At 45.1% G+C, this 17,770-nt stretch overlaps 1 protein-coding gene across 3 annotated transcripts; it reads left to right on the top strand.

The window, feature by feature from the left end:
* Window positions 1-8,273: 8,273 nt before the first annotated feature.
* Window positions 8,274-10,311, top strand: LOC123182133 (subtilisin-like protease SBT3.17). Of its 3 annotated transcripts, none has more exons than XM_044594602.1 (4): window positions 8,274-8,454; window positions 8,553-8,712; window positions 8,887-8,984; window positions 10,030-10,311. In XM_044594602.1, the coding sequence occupies exons 1-4, from the start codon at window positions 8,289-8,291 to the stop codon at window positions 10,128-10,130; spliced, it is 525 nt and encodes a 174-aa protein (XP_044450537.1). In that variant the 5' UTR covers window positions 8,274-8,288; the 3' UTR covers window positions 10,131-10,311. The 3 variants fall into 3 exon arrangements, with proteins under 3 accessions (XP_044450537.1, XP_044450538.1, XP_044450539.1); XM_044594603.1 differs by having other exon boundaries at window positions 8,309-8,454; window positions 8,556-8,712; XM_044594604.1 differs by having other exon boundaries at window positions 8,387-8,712.
* The last annotated feature ends 7,459 nt before the right edge of the window (window positions 10,312-17,770 follow it).

Here is a 17,770-nt window from a genome sequence, read left to right as displayed (position 1 = left end):
AAATTTGAGTTGTGCCTCATAGTTAAAGAGAGGTGTGTGAAGGATGACAATTTTACCCATGGGTACTTGATCTACATAGATAGAGTATGAGCACATATCTGTTCTCATGGGCATGCCCAAACCCTACTTGACTAGTCATGGTAGGGCATGGACACTTTTGGTTATGCTCAAACCCTACCCGACTAGTTACGGTAGGCAATAGAACTAAGTTATTATTTGTATAACTATGAAGTACTAGACAGTCATACCACAGTCATTCTCTATGCTCTACTCGCACTACCCTGCAATACCCCGCCACCATCCTCCTCTCAATCATCGTTTCACCAACCCTAGGAACTTGTTGTGGTTCCTCCGCCACATATGGACCTAGCAATTACACCATTCCCTACAATGATGTGTTGATGTGCCCGATGAGTACCCAGCGGGCATGGATGCCTATTGGGGATGGGCATGAGCATGGTTTGTGCCCGATGGCTAGGGCAGGAGTAGGATTGTATGCCCATGCAAGTCGGGGATATGGATATTGGATTATTGTACCCGCACCATACCATATCCATTGTCATGTGTCCTTTTGTAGTAAATTGTAGCTCCTCATTAAGAATAGACCTAGGCATACTCTTTTTGCTTGTTTCTCTTTGCCCTTTTTTTTAATATTTACCTTTTTCTCTCTCTTAAGTCATCATTAGAGTAATTTTTTAAACTCCATGCGGCCACTGCTCTACTCCAGGATGCCATCCATTTTAAATGAATAGTGTTGTGGCGATTTTTTTTCAAACATGATACTTTGCGGTGCTTTGCAGTATTTTGCGACACCGTGTTTGGCATGGCTCCTATCACAAGGTGGAAATGACATCTGTGGTTAGAGCAGAAACTCTATGGGTCTACCAAAGATTCCCACTCTTAACCTCTCTCCGAAATGGGACTCTCTCCAATCCCAATACCAAATAATGTATAGTCTATGTTGTGCCATTTCTTCCAACCATGGTTCCATTCTGTTAGCGAGCAAAACCTAAACAATGAATTTGTGGCACTCAAATTTGATTACGTGAACCGACTATGAGTGTGTGTTTGGGAGTCGAGCATGACAACCTTGCAAGCCTTGCTCCCATGAGGCTACCTTCGTATGACTACGAGGACTTAAGGAGACGTACCTTCACACGGAGGAAGGAGGATTCATGCACTTCACGTGACCTCGACTTGCTCACTGTTTGAAGGTCACCCAAATGCGGCATTGCTCAACCTAGGAAGTGAAAGGATAATGCAAGAGGAGATGAAGTGTGAGACCTAGTTTCACCGAGGAGGTGAAAAGGGACAAGGACATAGGAAAGGAGAAAGGAGAAAGTGTCATGAGAAGATAAAAGGCCCCCCTTGGGTATAAGGGGTGCCTCTATTTATTGGAAAAGTTCAACATATTTACATCTCGTGTTCATATATAGATTACGGTGATGCCCTTGGTCTTCTTCACATGACTAAAGGATATTTGGGTAAACTTACAAGAATATGCCATATAGGACTTACAAGAATATGTCATAGGATCTATTATATATATTATTCTCTAGGGCATGAGGAATCCTAAGATGGTTTTACAATATTTCTCTCATCGAAGGGGCATATAACCGTTCCTCTCACTTGAATAGAGCTCAAGGGGAGGGGCCTCCAAGTGACCTGAGAAGAACTTTAAGGTTCGGGACGGATTTGAGGCACCTCGTGGGGCTCGAATACCGTCAAGGCAATGGGAGCTTTTAGGTGGATTTGTCTTCGACTCGATTCACTAGTCGAGCATTTCTCTCATCGTGGGGAATTCCAAGACAACCCTACCATGGATCTCATCTACTAGTCGAGACACTCCCTTTGTCGCCTCTCCTAACACAGGATTAAGCGACGCTCCCACAAGGTGACCGAACCCATTCAAAATAAATCAACGTGTCAACCTTGTCTCGTTGTTGGATAGCCTTCCCATAAGGTTGTACACACACGCTCACTGACTTTATTTCCGCAAGCACTAACGACGAGATACCATTTGCTCACATGTTGTCTACACTACAACAATTTCTACCTAGTCCTAGGAATGGAACCAAGCTTGAGATGCAACTCGATTATGCAGTCCAATGGGAGAGCCTAGGGTCTGTTGGCTCAGTCCTAAGCCTCTTCCATGACTGGCAAGAACTTTAACTGGAGTGTGAGGATGAGCGGAATCTTTTCTGGATGAGCAAGGCTTGCAATATTGCGACCTAGCGATATGATGATGCCTTCAGTGCATGAGAGCTTTAATTGGAGTGTGAGGATGAGCAAATTCTTTTCCTGGAGTTTCACCATGGCTAAGCAGGGCCTTCACATGGAGCGTGAGGATGTGTCATCAAGCCCGAGCGGGTCCTTCACCCGGGGTGTGAGGGTGCTTCACTGAGACTAAAGCAGGGCCTCCATTTGGAGCATGAGAGTGCTTTACCGACGTTGAGTACATCCTTGATGAAGTCGGGTTCTAACTAAGGACTTCAACATAGTCTAGTTACGTGATGTTAAGCGTGCAAGTGTTGATTAGCTATAAGTAACACGTACTGTATTAACATTTTTGCATTGATGCGAGTGAACCCCTTCCACAACACATTCCTTTCTATTATTTCTTTATCGAGCATGGAAACCTTGATTATGGCAGCTCTCGCTAGCATCCGTAAGATTCTAACATATGTCAGCATTGGCGCGGTTTGGCTCCTTATTACCCAAATTGTTGCATTGTTGCACTGTCAATGCACTTAGCTATCATTACATGACTTGCTCATGATTGACCATAAAATTGTTAAATCCCACGGCTGGCTCCTAGGCGCTGCTTTAGAGCCCTTCTCTTGCATGTTTTGTCCGTTTATGTGGCTCTTGCATAGTTGCATTGTGGTCGTAGTTACATTGTGGTGAGAGGTGATGTACTCATGAATTCATGATCATATCTTGTCCACTTTCTGTTTACAGGGCATCCATGTTTTTCTAGATCATCAATTTGAAATACATATCATATCAGAAAAAATGGAGTATTCATTTCTTATTCAATTATTACGGCATGTAACTCATATTTCATTTGTCAAATAGATTATCCAACAATACACATGCGCCTTACATAAATCCAAACGAGGAGTATCCTTGTAACCTAACTTGGCCGACTATTATGGGCCGTATGAACACTTCATCAATTTATAAATTTATAAAATTCAACATCGCCCCGAAGTTCTGACTAGTACAAAAATCCACATACTTACTAATCAAGAGCCCCTTGTTTTCTCCGGCAACCAATCAAAAACCCATTATCGATAAGCAAAGGGATGAACCTTCTCCGAAGAAAACTTCAGAGTTTGCGAGCTGGACAAAAGATACTTCGCGGCGAAGGCAAGACAGGCCAAGAACACGCGGAGAGGCCAAAGCAGGGGGACACGTAGCGCACACGGCCACTCGGTCATTATTAAGCCACCTCCGAATCCACTCCACGGCGATGAAGACCGAATCCCCGCGTTATCTCCATAACCCTCTTCTCACCCTCCTCTTCCTCGCAGCAGCAGTAGCAGCAGCCGTCCAGATCGCCATGGCGGCCGAGCCGGAGCAGGCGCCCGCGGCGCAGGAGGCGGCCGTGCACATCGTCTACATGGACTGCCCCGAGGACGCCGACCCCGAGGAGTTCCACATCCACACCCTCGCCCCCGTCCTCGGCAGGTACTGTACCGTGCCGTGGAATCGAACCGGATCCACGGCCGATTGGCTCGGCTTTGCGCCGTCCCTGGCGCCTGCCTGTGGGATCTAGGCCTTTGGGGGTCCGATTTAGCTTGAACTATTCGTTTTGGTTAACAAAGATAGGATCTAGGCCTTTGACGACCTGTAGCGAAGCTGAAGTCCGTCCGAATCATGTTAGCAATTGCCGCATTACGTGATTATGAGATATGGCAAATGGACGTCAAAACGGCATTCCTTAATGGTTTCCTTAAGGAAGAATTGTATATGATGCAGCCGGAAGGTTTTGTCGATTCTAAGAATGCTGACAAGGTATGCATATGCTCCAGCGCTCAATCTATGGGCTGGTGCAAGCATCTCGGAGTTGGAACATTCGCTTTGATGAGATGATCAAAGCGTTTGGGTTTACACAGACTTATGGAGAAGTTTGTGTTTACAAGAAAGTGAGTGGGAGCTCTGTAGCATTTCTCATATTATATGTGGATGACATACTATTGATGGGAAATGATATAGAATTCTTGGAAAGCGTAAAGGCCTACTTGAATAAGTGTTTTTCAATGAAGGACCTTGGAGAAGCTGCTTACATATTAGGCATCAAGATCTATAGAGATAGATCGAGACGCCTCATTGGTCTTTCGCAAAGCACATACCTTGACAAGATATTGAAGAAGTTCAATATGGATCAGTCCAAGAAGGGGTTCTTGCCTATATTGCAAGGTGTGAGATTGAGCACGGCTCAATGCCCGACCACGGCAGAAGATAGAGAAAAGATGAGTGTCATCCCCTATGCCTCGGCCATAGGGTCTATTATGTATGCCATGCTGTGTACCAGACCTGATGTGAGCCTTGCCGTAAGTTTGGTAGGAAGGTACCAAAGTAATCCCGGTATGGAACACTGGACAGCGGTCAAGAATATCCTGAAGTACCTGAAAAGGACTAAGGATATGTTTCTCGTTTATGGAGGTGACGAAGAGCTCGTCATAAAGGGTTACGTCGATGCTAGCTTCGACACAGATCTGGATGACTCCAAGTCACAAACCGGATACGTGTATATTTTGAATGGTGGGGCAGTCAGCTGGTGCAGTTGCAAGCAAAGCGTCATGGAGGGATCTATATGTGAAGCGGAGTACATAGCGGCCTCGGAGGCAGCACAGGAAGCAGTCTGGATGAAGGAGTTCATCACCGACCTAGGAGTTATTCCCAATGCGTCGGGCCCAATGACACTCTTCTGTGACAACACTGAAGCTATTGCCCTTGCCAAGGAGCCCAGGTTTCACAGGAAGACCAGGCATATCAAGCGTCGCTTCAACTCCATTCGTGAATATATTCAAGATGGAGACATAGATATTTGTAAAGTGCATACGGATTTGAATGTCGCAGATCCGTTGACTAAACCTCTTCCACGAGCAAAACATGATCAACACCAGAACTCTATGGGTGTTTGATTCATCACAATGTAACTAGATAATTGACTCTAGTGCAAGTGGGAGACTGTTGGAAATATGCCCTAGAGGCAATAATAAAGTGGTTATTATTATATTTCCTTGTTCATGATAATTGTCTATTGTTCATGCTATAATTGTGTTATCCGGAAATCGTAATACATGTGTGAATACATAGACCACAACATGTCCCTAGTGAGCCTCTAGTTGACTAGCTCGTTGATCAATAGATGGTTACGGTTTCCTGACCATGGACATTGGATGTCGTTGATAATGGGATCACATCATTAGGAGAATAATGTGATGGACAAGACCCAATCCTAAGCATAGCACAAGATCGTGTAGTTCGTCTGCTAAAGCTTTTCTAATGTCAAGTATCATTTCCTTAGACCATGAGATTGTGCAACTCCCGGATACCGTAGGAATGCTTTGGGTGTGCCAAACGTCACAACGTAACCGAGTGGAAATAAAGGCACACTACGGGTATCTCCGAAAGTGTCTGTTGGGTTGGCACGAATCGAGACTGGGATTTGTCACTCCGTGTGACGGAGAGGTATCTCTGGGCCCACTCGGTAGGACATCATCATAATGAGCTCAATGTGACCAAGGAGTTGATCACGGGATGATGTGTTACGAACGAGTAAAGAGACTTGCCGGTAACGAGATTGAACAAGGTATAGGGATACCGACGATCGAATCTCGGGCAAATATCATACCGGTAGACAAAAGGGAATTGTGTACGGGATTGATTGAATCCCCGACATCGTGGTTCATCCGATGAGATCATCGTGGAACATGTGGGAGTCAACATGGGTATCCAGACCCCGTTGTTGGTTATTGGCCGGAGAGATGTCTCGGTCATGTCTACATGGTTCCCGAACCCGTAGGGTCTACACACTTAAGGTTCGGTGATGCTAGAGTTGTTATGGGAAATAGTATGTGGTTACCGAATGTTGTTTGGAGTCCCGGATGAGATTCGGGACGTCACGAGGAGTTCTGGAATGGTCCGGAGGTGAAGATTTATATATGGGAAGTCATCATACGGTCACCGGAAGTATTCGGGGGTTTGCCGGTATTGTACCGGGACCACCGAAGGGGTTCCGGGGGTCCATCGGGAGGGTCCACCTGCCCCGGAGGGCCATATGGGTTGTATGTGGAAGGGAACCAGCCCCTAAGTGGGCTGGGCGCCATCCCCCCTAGGGCCCATGCGCCTAGGGTTGGGGGGGAACCCTAAAGGGGGCGCCCCCTTGGCTTGGGGGGCAAGCCCCCTCCCCTTGACCGCCGTCCCCCTCTAGATCTCATTTAGAGGGGCCGGCCCCCTTCCCCCTTCGCCCTATAAATAGAGGGGAGGAGGGAGGGCAGCAGCACCTCATCCAAGGCGCAGCCCTCCCCCTCTCCAACACCCCCTCCTCCTCCGTTGAGCTTGGCGAAGCCCTGCCGGAGAACTGCAAGCTCCACCACCACGCCGTCGTGCTGCCGGAGTTCTTCCCCAACTTCTCCTTCCCCCTTGCTGGATCAAGAAGGAGGAGACGTCCCCGTGCTACACGTGTGTTGAACGCGGAGGCGCCGTTGTTCGGCGCTTAGATCGGAATCAACCGCGATCTGAATCGCTGCGAGTACGACTCCTTCATCCGCGTTCTTGTAACGCTTCCGTGTCGCGATCTTCAAGGGTATGAAGATGCACTCCCCTCTCTCTCTCGTTGCTAGTCTCTCCATAGATTGATCTTGGTGATGCGTAGAATTTTTTTGATTTCTGCAACGATCCCCAACATGAAGTCCCATGGGAGAGCCTAGGGTACGTTGGCTCGGTCCTAAGCATCTTCCAAGATCGGTGAGAGCTTTAACTAGAGTGTGAGGATGAGCGGAATCTTTTCCCGATGAGCAAGGCTTGCAATATTATGAGTTAGCGATATGATGATGCCTTCAGTGCACAAGAGCTTTAATTGGAGTGTGAGGATGAGCAAAATCTTTTCCTAGAGAGTGAGGGTTTTTCGCCATGGCTGAGCAGGGCCTTCACATGGAGAGTGAGGGTGCTTCATCATGCCCGAGCGGGTCCTTCACCCGGGGTGTGAGGGTGCTTCACTGAGACTAAGCAGTGCCTCCATTTAGAGCATGAGAGTGCTTTACCGATGTTGAGTACATCCTTGATGAAGCCGGGTTCTAACTAAGGACTTCAGCGTAGGCTAGATACGTGATGGTAAGTATATAAGCGTTGACTAGCTAGAAGTGACACATACCAACTTAACATTTTTACATTGATTCGGGGTAACGTGTGAACCCCTCCCACAACACATTCCTTTCTATTATTTCTTTCTGAGCATTGAAACCTTGATTATGGCAGTTCTCGCTAGCATTCGTAAGATTCTAACATATGTCAGCATTGGCGCAGTTTGACTCCTATTACCCAAATTGTTGCATTGTTGCATTGTCAATGCACTTACCTACCATTGCGTGACTTGCTCATGGTTGACCATAAAAATGTCAAAGCCCACGATTGGCTCCTTAGAGACGCTGCTTTAGAGCCCTTCTCTTGCATGGTTTGTCCGTTTATGTGGTCCTTACATAATTGCATTGTGATCGTAGTCACATTGTGGCGAGAGGTGATGTGCTCATGAATTCATGATCACACCTTGTCCACTTATCTCTGTTCGGACTTTTTTTTTTAAATGGCATGTTCGAACATCAATAGCTTCTGTTTGTAGTTCACTGTGGCTTCACCATTTCATTTAGTTCTTCCGCTATTTGTTCGAGTTTAGTAATCTATGCCTAGAACTCCCAGCACTGGTAACTTACTGCATTACTTTCAGTTTATAGGGCATCCATGTATTTCTAGATCATCAATTTTTTCTTTTTTTTGCCGGATTCTAGATCATCAATTTGATTAGTGAAATACATATCATATCGGAAAAAATTGCGTATTCAATTATCGCGGCATGTAATTCATATTTCATTTGTCAAAAAAATTATCTAACAATACAAATGTGCCTTATAAATCCAAATGAGGAGTACCCTTGTACCTAACTTGGTCGACTATTATGGGTCGTATGAACACTTCGTCAATTTATAAAATTCAAGATCGCCCCGAAGTTTTTTTTTTTGGAGAGAAATCGCCCCGAAGTTCCGACTACAAAAATCCACATGCTCCCCCTTGTTTTCTCCGGCAACCAGTCAAAAACCCCTCATCAACAAAGCAAAGTTCAGAGCTTGCGAGGTGGACAAAAGATACTTCGCGGCGAAGGCAAAACAGGCCAAGAACACGCGGAGAGGCCGAAGCAGGGGGACACGTCGCGCACACAGCCGCACGGTCATTATTAAGCCACCTCCAAATCTACACCACGGCGATGAAGACCGAATCACCGCGTCATCTTCGTAACCCTCTGCTCGTCCTCCTCTTCCTCGCAGCAGCAGCAGCAGCCCCCGTCGCCCAGATCGCCATGGCGGCCGAGCCGGAGCAGGCGCCGGCGGCGCAGGAGGCGGCCGTGCACATCGTGTACGTGGACCGCCCCGAGGACGCCGACCCCGAGGAGTTCCACATCCGCACCCTCGCCCCCGTCCTCGGCAGGTACCGTACCAGCAACCAGATCCACAGCCGTTTCGCCTGGGTTTGCGCCATCGGTGGCGCCTAGGTCTTCGGGGATCCGATTTAGCTTGACCTGGTCGTTTTGGCCTAGATTCGTTCTCTTGAGACCTTTTCCGGCTGTGTGTCAATTTGCTGATCTGGGGGGAATTTTGGCAGCGAGGAGAAGGCCAGGGGCGCGGTCCTCTACCACTACAAGCACGCCGCCAGCGGATTCTCCGCAAAGCTCACCACCGAGCAGGTCGAGGACCTCAAGAGTGAGTGCCCCCTTCCTTTTAGTTTATGGAGTTCCAGTTATACTATTTGCTTCCGCTGTGCAGACTTTTTAATAGTCCGCATAATGTGGAATTTAGCCTCATGCATAGTGCGGAATTTACTTGCATACGCGTAATGCGGAATTTACTTGCATTGAGTCACAGGATGCCCATCATAGGCTCAAATTCCTACTGAAATTAAACCATGTGATCTTACAAAATTGTGGAATATAGGCTACTTGCGAAATCATCTCATCAAACTTGTAGTGTAAAATCAAGTCCCACCTGCGACTATATTGACATTTTAGTCTAGACCTGTAAACATTTCAGGGTACCATATTTCACTGCACATATACAGATCACATGCTAAAAGGAATGTTTGGTGGTATATTTATCGTTGAAGAGATACAGTCTTTCTGTTCCTTGTGGACACTTGCATCTGTATGATTATCAGTTAATCATCCCACTCCCACTAATCCTGTAGTGAAGAGGCTTGGTGGATGATAGTTATGTGATGGGATTAATTTCTGGTGGAATATGCATTTTCTTTCTTCAGTAAGTTTTATGCTGTGAAACCGGATTTATGTTGGAATTACATGTGCAACCTTCACTTCTCATTGTCATGGTGGTTTAACTTCACTTCAAACATGATTACTGATGAAGTGCTAATGCATTTTACTGGCATACCAGTCCTCGGTTCTCAAGACTGAATTTTAGTTGTACTCATATTCAGCATTGAGCTAACAAGATTTCTGTACACCACATGCCTATCTCATCTGACTAGAAGCTGCTCCCTCCATTTCTAAATATATGTCCTTGTAGAGATTTTATTAATAGACATATTTTAGAGTGTAGATTCACTCATTTTGCTCCGTATGTAGTCCATATTGGAATCTCTATAAGGTCTTATATTTAGGAACGGAGGGAGTATTATGCTGGATATGCTCAAATCACGTGTTAGATAAGCAATATTTGGTGCATGTACCTCTTCTCACTTCTGCTTGTATGCTGATCTGATCAAACTTGTCTGTTTGTTCTTGGTTTTCAGAGCAACCAGGTGTCCTTCAGGTTGTGCCGAGCCAGACCGTCCAGCTCCATGGAAATGAGGGAGGACATGCCAAGACAACGCGCACCATGGGCCTTATGTGAAAGCCCTGAGTAGGCTCTGTTCTTCTAATGTGGGAATGGTCGCATCTCATGGCTGTAACCTAAGAATAAGAGATGTATCCACTTGACTTTGAAGGGATCGAGTTCCTGAAGTGTGTAAATGTAATGAACTAACGCATACAAGTTTGAATTAATATGATGGCAAACAAGTGTGCTGGTCTAATCTTGCTTGAGTACAAGTTTGAATTAATGTGATGGCAAACTGATGTGCTCGTCATCTGGCTGGGTTGCTCATGAGTTGTTTATATGGATCTCTGTATAGGGAACGTATCCAGTGCACTAGTGCACCAAATGCACCCTGCTATTTTGGACCAGATGGATTGTTGTCACATTTGCAGAATTGACTTGGTTTATTTTATGTGTGTTTAAATTTTTTGTTCTAGACACAAAAATGGTCATATATTTCAAACTGAATGTCTGATTCCTAATCCGGTTTCACTATAGGCTTTGTTTTGACGAGATCTTTGAAACAATGCCAATGTTGAATATGTTTCTGATTTTTTTTACTTAACTTGAACTTATAAATGTTGTGGTCAAGTTTCAAAAAGGGGGGAAACTAAATTAAAAAATATATTCAACATTAGCTTTGTTTCGAACATCTCATCAAAACAAAGATGATGGTCAAACCAGATAGATATATGGCTCAAAATATTTAGTCATTTCTATGTTTGTAGAAAGAAATAAAAAACATGGCTTTAATGATGGGAATGGTGGAGTGTGGGTTGATTTAAAAAAAAAATTGCTAATGTGCGAACAATCCATTTCCATCCAATGATCCAAAATAGCAGGGTGCACCCGGTGCAGCTCCAGTGCACTGGATACGTTCTCTCTCCGTATATGCTCAGCTTGGTGTTGTTTGAAGAGCTGGAATATTATAGAGACTGCGTTGATTGTACCAATCCCTGCAAAGTTGACGTACCCCACTCATCTCAGCATAGGCTGGCAATTTGATGCAAGGACCAAAACTAGGCTCTTTGTTATCATCAAATCCAGACGAGAGGACCACTTCGACCCAACTTCAATCGTGTATGGTTCAACACAAAGAACCCACATTGCAATCCCTTTTAGAGAACGTCGACACTTTATTAATTAACCAAGATAGTACAAAAGGTCTCCTAGATGCAATCCAGAGTAAAATGAAAACAGAAAGACCACTAGAATTCATACATGACTAGAAGGGTTGGGCGCGCTTCGCTACGCCTTTTTGGTGTTGTTGGGTTTTCAATTGTTTTGTACATCCTTTGTTTCAAAACATACGTTGTATTTGTTTTCTTTTAAGTCAAAACTCTTGAAGTTTGACAAAATTTATGAAGAAATATGTCAATATCCATAATATCAAATCGGCTTCCCATAAAAAAAAATCGGTATCATTAGATTCATCACGAATGAAATTTCATATTTTTATTTATCTAGTATTATGGATGTCAATGTTTTTGGCTACCGGTTGATTTGAAAAATCGCTGATCCAATCAAATTTTGAACCAAATGCAAACTTGAATACCTCAATCGAATTGGGGGAGGGGGGGGGGGGTCTCCAAAATTAGGGAGTACAGTGGATTAAATGAATTTAAAGAGAGAGGTCCTTGAGAGAGTTGTTGACCTGGTCAAAATTCCGTGACCCAATTCTAAATTAGAGACCTCAATTGATTGTGTCGTTGGGTTTCTTATAAACATTACTCACTCTGTTTCAAATATAAGGTGTATTTTTTTAAAAGTCAAATATTGTTAAGTTTCATCAAATTTGTAAAGAAATATATCAAAATTCATAATATCAAATCAGTATAATTAGGTTCATCATGAAATGAATTTCCATACTTTTTGTTTAATATTGTGGATGTTGACATTTTTTGCTCTAAACTTGGTCAAAGTTAAAGGAATTTGACTTTTCAAAAAACTAATACCCTCATATTTTGGAATTGATGAAATATTTAGTTTGGTGGTGAGGGGATGGAGTTTTTTTTTCTATAATTCCATGATTTGGTGGGCCTTTCTCGACGTGGTTATGTGTTATCCGCTAAGAAACCCATATTTATGTGGTGAAATTTTTGTGTCGATAGCTGCATGTACTATATTGGTGCTACAGTATCACATGGTGGCGTTTTCTTTTTTCTAGGTGGTAGGAGAGTGTGCAGGATTGATATGTTTTTATAGGTGGTTGCCGCTGATTGACTTGAAAAATAATTGGCCCGATCAAAATCTTAAACCAAATCCATAATTGAACAAATCAATCGAATTGGAGAGTTTCAAAATCAGGGAACAATAGTGAATTAAAATAATTGAATGGGAGAGCTCCTTTAAAAATTGTTGACCCAGTCAAAATTGAGTGACTCAATTTGAAATTGATGACCTTAATTAGTTGGCCTTAAAAATTAGGAAGCATGTTGTATAGTATAAAAGAATTGAATGAGATAGCATTGAGAAATTGTCGACCCGGTCAAAATCGGGACCCAATTTCAATCGGAGACCTCAATTGTTTGTGAGCATTTTAAAATTAGAAAGCTTAGTGTTATAGAGGATTAGCTAAAATATGAGACACTACGTTATATTGCAGGCGTACATGCTCGAAAGCCGTGGAAGTGAAGTGAGCCACAACAAACTTTTTTAGCCACCACGGAGCCCACTGACGATCGATCATGGTAAAAGAGTTAAGTTGCTGCACCAGGGAAAGGCACCGAATTTTTTATTAATAATAAATAAGAATTCTGTAATTACAGAAGTGGTAAATGGCCGGTGAAAATTGTCAAAATAGTAAGGACCCTATTAAGAGCAGCGTCCAAGCCTGGACGCCATTGCTAAGTGCGTCCCTTTATGGACGCTATTACGCATGATGTCCAGCTATATGGTTTGACTTATTAGGCTCAGCCGAGTCGTCTTTTCTCTTCTCTAATATACATAACAGTTTTTGATCCGCAAAACACTAATACGCATGCAGCCGTCGCTCCTAATCTCGCCGTCCCGTAAGCAAGCTCCAGCGGGTAACATCAGCAATCATCAAAGGAGTAGTGTTGTCTCACCGCAGCTCATCATTAGGATCATCCACTTGACCTGCAGTTGGCGCATGTGACTTGTACGCCGTATTGCATCTTCTCTATCAAGTTTTTGGTATAATTCATTCCATGGTTGCAAGTGTACTGCGTACAATGTATAGACGATTGGGTTTTTATTCCTGGTAATATAATTGGTAATTGTCTAGTTTATGAGCTGATAGGTCGTGAAAAATTCAACCTTGAGTCAATAGTAAATCAATTTAAGATTTTGATCTTTACTTCCTACATGTTCATGTCTGCAGGTGAATTCGAGAACATGTTAATTGTTCTAACGTATGTGGATGGTGAAGTGCAACATGGATCCATGGGTGTGGAGTATAGCGTTCCTCCCAAAGTCACATTTTCAGCATATGGGAAAACAGGTGGTGATCCAAAGTAGTTGCGCATCAACCGTTTGTGTGCATCAATCCGTTCTCTCCGAATGAACGCACGACCATAGACGGAACCACCGTGCTTTGGCTTCTTCCCCTTGTGCATGGCTACAAGCATAGCAATGTCCTCTTCTTCATGCAAATCAAATTCCTCGTCCGACGATGAATCGTCCACGAATGAGGAGTCAACCAAGCTCATCTACAATGCAGACAACCATCGTCAAACATACTATCCAATCCCAATTAAAATCACCAAGTTTCATCGTTTTTTTACCTTGGGGAATTTCGTCGAACACCTTGTGCACGGGGTGGTTCGATTGGTCGCTGCTGCGGACGGCGGCTCAGAGGAGAAATGCTGCGGACGGCGGCGCAGAGGGGAAGGGAGCACGGCGACGCAGAGGACAAGGGAGCACGGCGGACCTTCGGAGTCGGCGAATCCCGCTGCGGCTGCTTCCCGAAACGGCGGCACCGGGGCGGCTGCTTGACGCCCTCCGGGGGGGGGGGGGGGGGGGGGGAGGCGACGTGGGCTAGGGCGGCGGCGGCACAGAGGAGAAGGGAGCAAGGCGGAGTCGGCGAATCCAGCCGCGGCTGCTTCCCGAAACGGCGGCGCCGGGGCGGCTGCGAGACGCCCTCCGGCGGGGGAGGCGACGAGGGCTAGGGCAGCGGAGGGTGGCGACGACGATGTGGGGCGGTGGCGGCGACGGCGACGACGACTTGGCCGGTGGCGGCGGCGACTTTCGGCGGCTGGTGCTCGATCGCGGGCGGCCGGTCGCCAGGCGGAAGCGGAATGAAGTGGCGGTTGGGCGTTTGGCGGGCAGCCGCGGTTTTACATTAGTTGCATCTCATGATGTAAATTTGCATCACAAAGTTTTCAATTTTTCATCACCGGAAGACCGCGGTCTAATTTTTTATACATATGGACCGTTTGTCGGAGTAGCGTTTTTTGCTCAAGACGATCCAAAAGTTAGGTATTTTTATATTTAGACGGTCTATTGAAGATGCTCTAATAGAGGGCAAGGGGGGATGCAGGAGCACCATTACCGGTGGCTGGATAGCAACGGCGAGGAGGTGCGCGGGGGAATAACAGATCATTAGGGCTGCCAGTTCAAGGAATTTGGGTCGTAACGAAACACAGGCCGCCACTAACAACAGCGTCCACACCTAGACGCCGTTAGCAACAGCGGCCATACCTGGACGCTATTAATCACAGCGTCCTTCCTACTTACACAATTTCCAGCTGCCCTTTACCAGTTCCGTAACTAGAGAATTCTTATTTATTATTAATAAAAAAAGGGAAAGGCAAGCTAAGGCGAAGATGACCGAGTTAATATTCTCCTCAGGTGCCAGATAAACAACCGACAGAGTCAACAAAGGCAATTTTAGGTCAATACTTAACAAAAAAAATCCTACAAACACAAGGCCGAGAACTCTGCACATGCCATGGTAACAACACATTACAATCTTAGGCTACCAAATTTACATTGACCCGTTTGTCCCGACGGACGACCCATTCGCCTTGAAATTTTAGGCTAGAACAATGTTTCAAAGGGTAACCTCAATCACATTACCCAACCTACATTTCTCACATATTGTCTTTCCTTGGCTTCGGTTGCGGCAAACAGAAGAATTTCCGAGACTTCTACTCCTTGGTCTCTCAGTAAAACTTTGGTTGATTTCTTCCACTATTTTTCAGATCTTCAATCACGGGTGTTTCGCATTTTTAAAGAGATATGAATTGCTCATAATGTAGCTCATCAGGTTCTTAGATCAGATGTTGCACCTGACAAATGTTGCTTTGCTTCAACTCACAAGAATATGATATGTCGTGTAGTTTCTCTTCTCTCTAATTTTCAGTTTCAGGGCTTTGTAATCCAGTTGTACTTTGCTACTGAGCTGAATGAAAAGTTTGGCGCTTCGTGCGCTGTTTTTCTTCAACACAGTACAGACGCAATCGCTTATATAAACGCGCATACACTCACCCTATAAACATACACACGCACATCCTACCCCTATAAGCACCTCCGAAAGACTGAGCTGACATATCATCTTGAGATTTTACGAAGTAACCGCAGACGCCTCGTAGTCGACGGGAACGTCTCCTCCCACTGAAAGCGTATCGCCGAAAATCTTGATATAAATTCAGAATAAATGCGAACACCAGGACTTAACCCTGGTGGGCTGGGGATACCACTGTCCACCTAACCATCCCAATCACAGATTGGCTGCTCGTGCGCTGTTGTTAAAGAAAAAGTAACCTCGATCCTATTCCCACCGTGACTGAGAAGACATAAAATCCTTGTTGGGGAATGTAGTATTTCAAAAAAAATCCTACGATCACGCAAGATCTATCTAGGAAAAGCATAGCAACGAGAGGGGAGAGTGTGTCCACGTACCCTCGTAGACCGAAAGCAGAAGCGTTTAGTAACGCGGTTGATGTAGTCGAACGTCTTCGCGATCCAACCGATCCAAGTACCGAACGTACGGCATCTCCGCGTTCAGCACACGTTCAACTCGATGACGTCCCTCGATCTCTTGATCCAGTTGAGGACGAGGGAGAGTTCCGTCAGCATGACGGCGTAGCGATGGTGATGATGAAGTTACCGGCGCAGGGCTAGGGGGGCACCGCACACGGCTAAGACAATTGTTTGTTATGCCTTTGGGGTGCCCCCTGCCCCCGTATATAAAGGAGGGGAGGAGGAGGCCGGCCAACAAGGGGCGCGCCAGGGAGAGAGGAGTCCTAGGACTCCAGTCCTAGTAGGATTCGGCCCCACCCTTTTTTTCCTTCCACCGGAGGGGGAAAAGGGGAAGGAGAGGGAGTAGGAGAAGGAAAGGGGGGGTGGCGCCCCCTTCCCAAGTCCAATTCGGGCTCCTCCCTTGTGGGGGGCGCACCAGCCCCTTGTGGGCTGGTTAGCCTCCCTCCTATGGCCCATAAGGCCCATATCTTTCCCCCGGGGGTTCCGGTAACCTCCCGGTACTCCGGAAAAATGTCCGAATCACTCAGAACCATTCCGATGTCCGAATGCAACCTTCCAATATATGAATCTTTACCTCTCGACCATTTCGAGACTCCTCGTCATGTTCGTGATCTCCGGGACTCCGAACAAACTTCGATCATCAAGTCAAATAACTCATAATACAAATCGTCATCGAACGTTAAGCGTGCGGACCCTACGGGTTCGAGAACTATGTAGACATGACCGAGACACCTCTCCGGTCAATAACCAATAGCGGAACCTGGATGCTCATATTGGCTCCCACATATTCTACGAAGATCTTTATCGGTCAAACCGCATAACAACATACGTTGTTCCCTTTGTCATCGGTATGTTACTTGCCCGAGATTCGATCGTCGGTATCATCATACCTAGTTCAATCTCATTACTGGCAAGTCTCTTTACTCGTTCTGTAATGCATCATCCCGCAACTAACTTATTAGTCACATTGCTTGCAAGGCTTATAGTGATGTGCATTACCGAGAGGGCCCAGAGATACCTCTCCGATACACGGAGTGACAAATCCTAATCTCGATCTATGCCAACCCAACAAACACCTTCGGAGACACCTGTAGAGCATCTTTATAATCACCCAGTTATGTTGTGACGTTTGATAGCACACAAGGTGTTCCTCCGGTATTCGGGAGTTGCATAATCTCATAGTTTGAGGAACATGTATAAGTCATGAAGAAAGCAATAGCAATAAAACTAAACGATCATTATGCTAAGCTAATGGATGGGTCTTGTCCATCACATCATTCTCTAATGATGTGATCCCGTTCATCAAATGACAACACATGTCTATGGCTAGGAAACTTAACCATCTTTGATTAACGAGCTAGTCAAGTAGAGGCATACTACGGATACTCTGTTTGTCTATGTATTCACACATGCACTAAGTTTCCGGTTAATACAATTCTAGCATGAATAATAAACATTTATCGTGATATAAGGAAATATAAATAACAACTTTATTATTGCCTCTAGGGCATATTTCCTTCAGTCTCCCACTTGCACTAGAGTCAATAATCTAGTTCACATCGTCATGTGATTTCACACCAATAGTTCACATCTTTTTGTGATTAGTTCACATCTCCATGTGACTAATACCCAAAAGGTTTACTAGAGTCAATAATCTAGTTCACATCGCTATGTGATTAACACCCAAAGAGTGATCATGTTTTGCTTGTGAGAGAAGTTTAGTCAACAGG

Source organism: Triticum aestivum, chromosome 1D (assembly GCF_018294505.1).
Source record: "Triticum aestivum cultivar Chinese Spring chromosome 1D, IWGSC CS RefSeq v2.1, whole genome shotgun sequence".
NCBI classification, from domain to species: Eukaryota; Viridiplantae; Streptophyta; class Magnoliopsida; order Poales; family Poaceae; genus Triticum; species Triticum aestivum.
The sequence above is the reverse complement of the archived record's forward strand: the minus strand, read 5'-3'. Positions and strand labels throughout refer to the sequence as shown.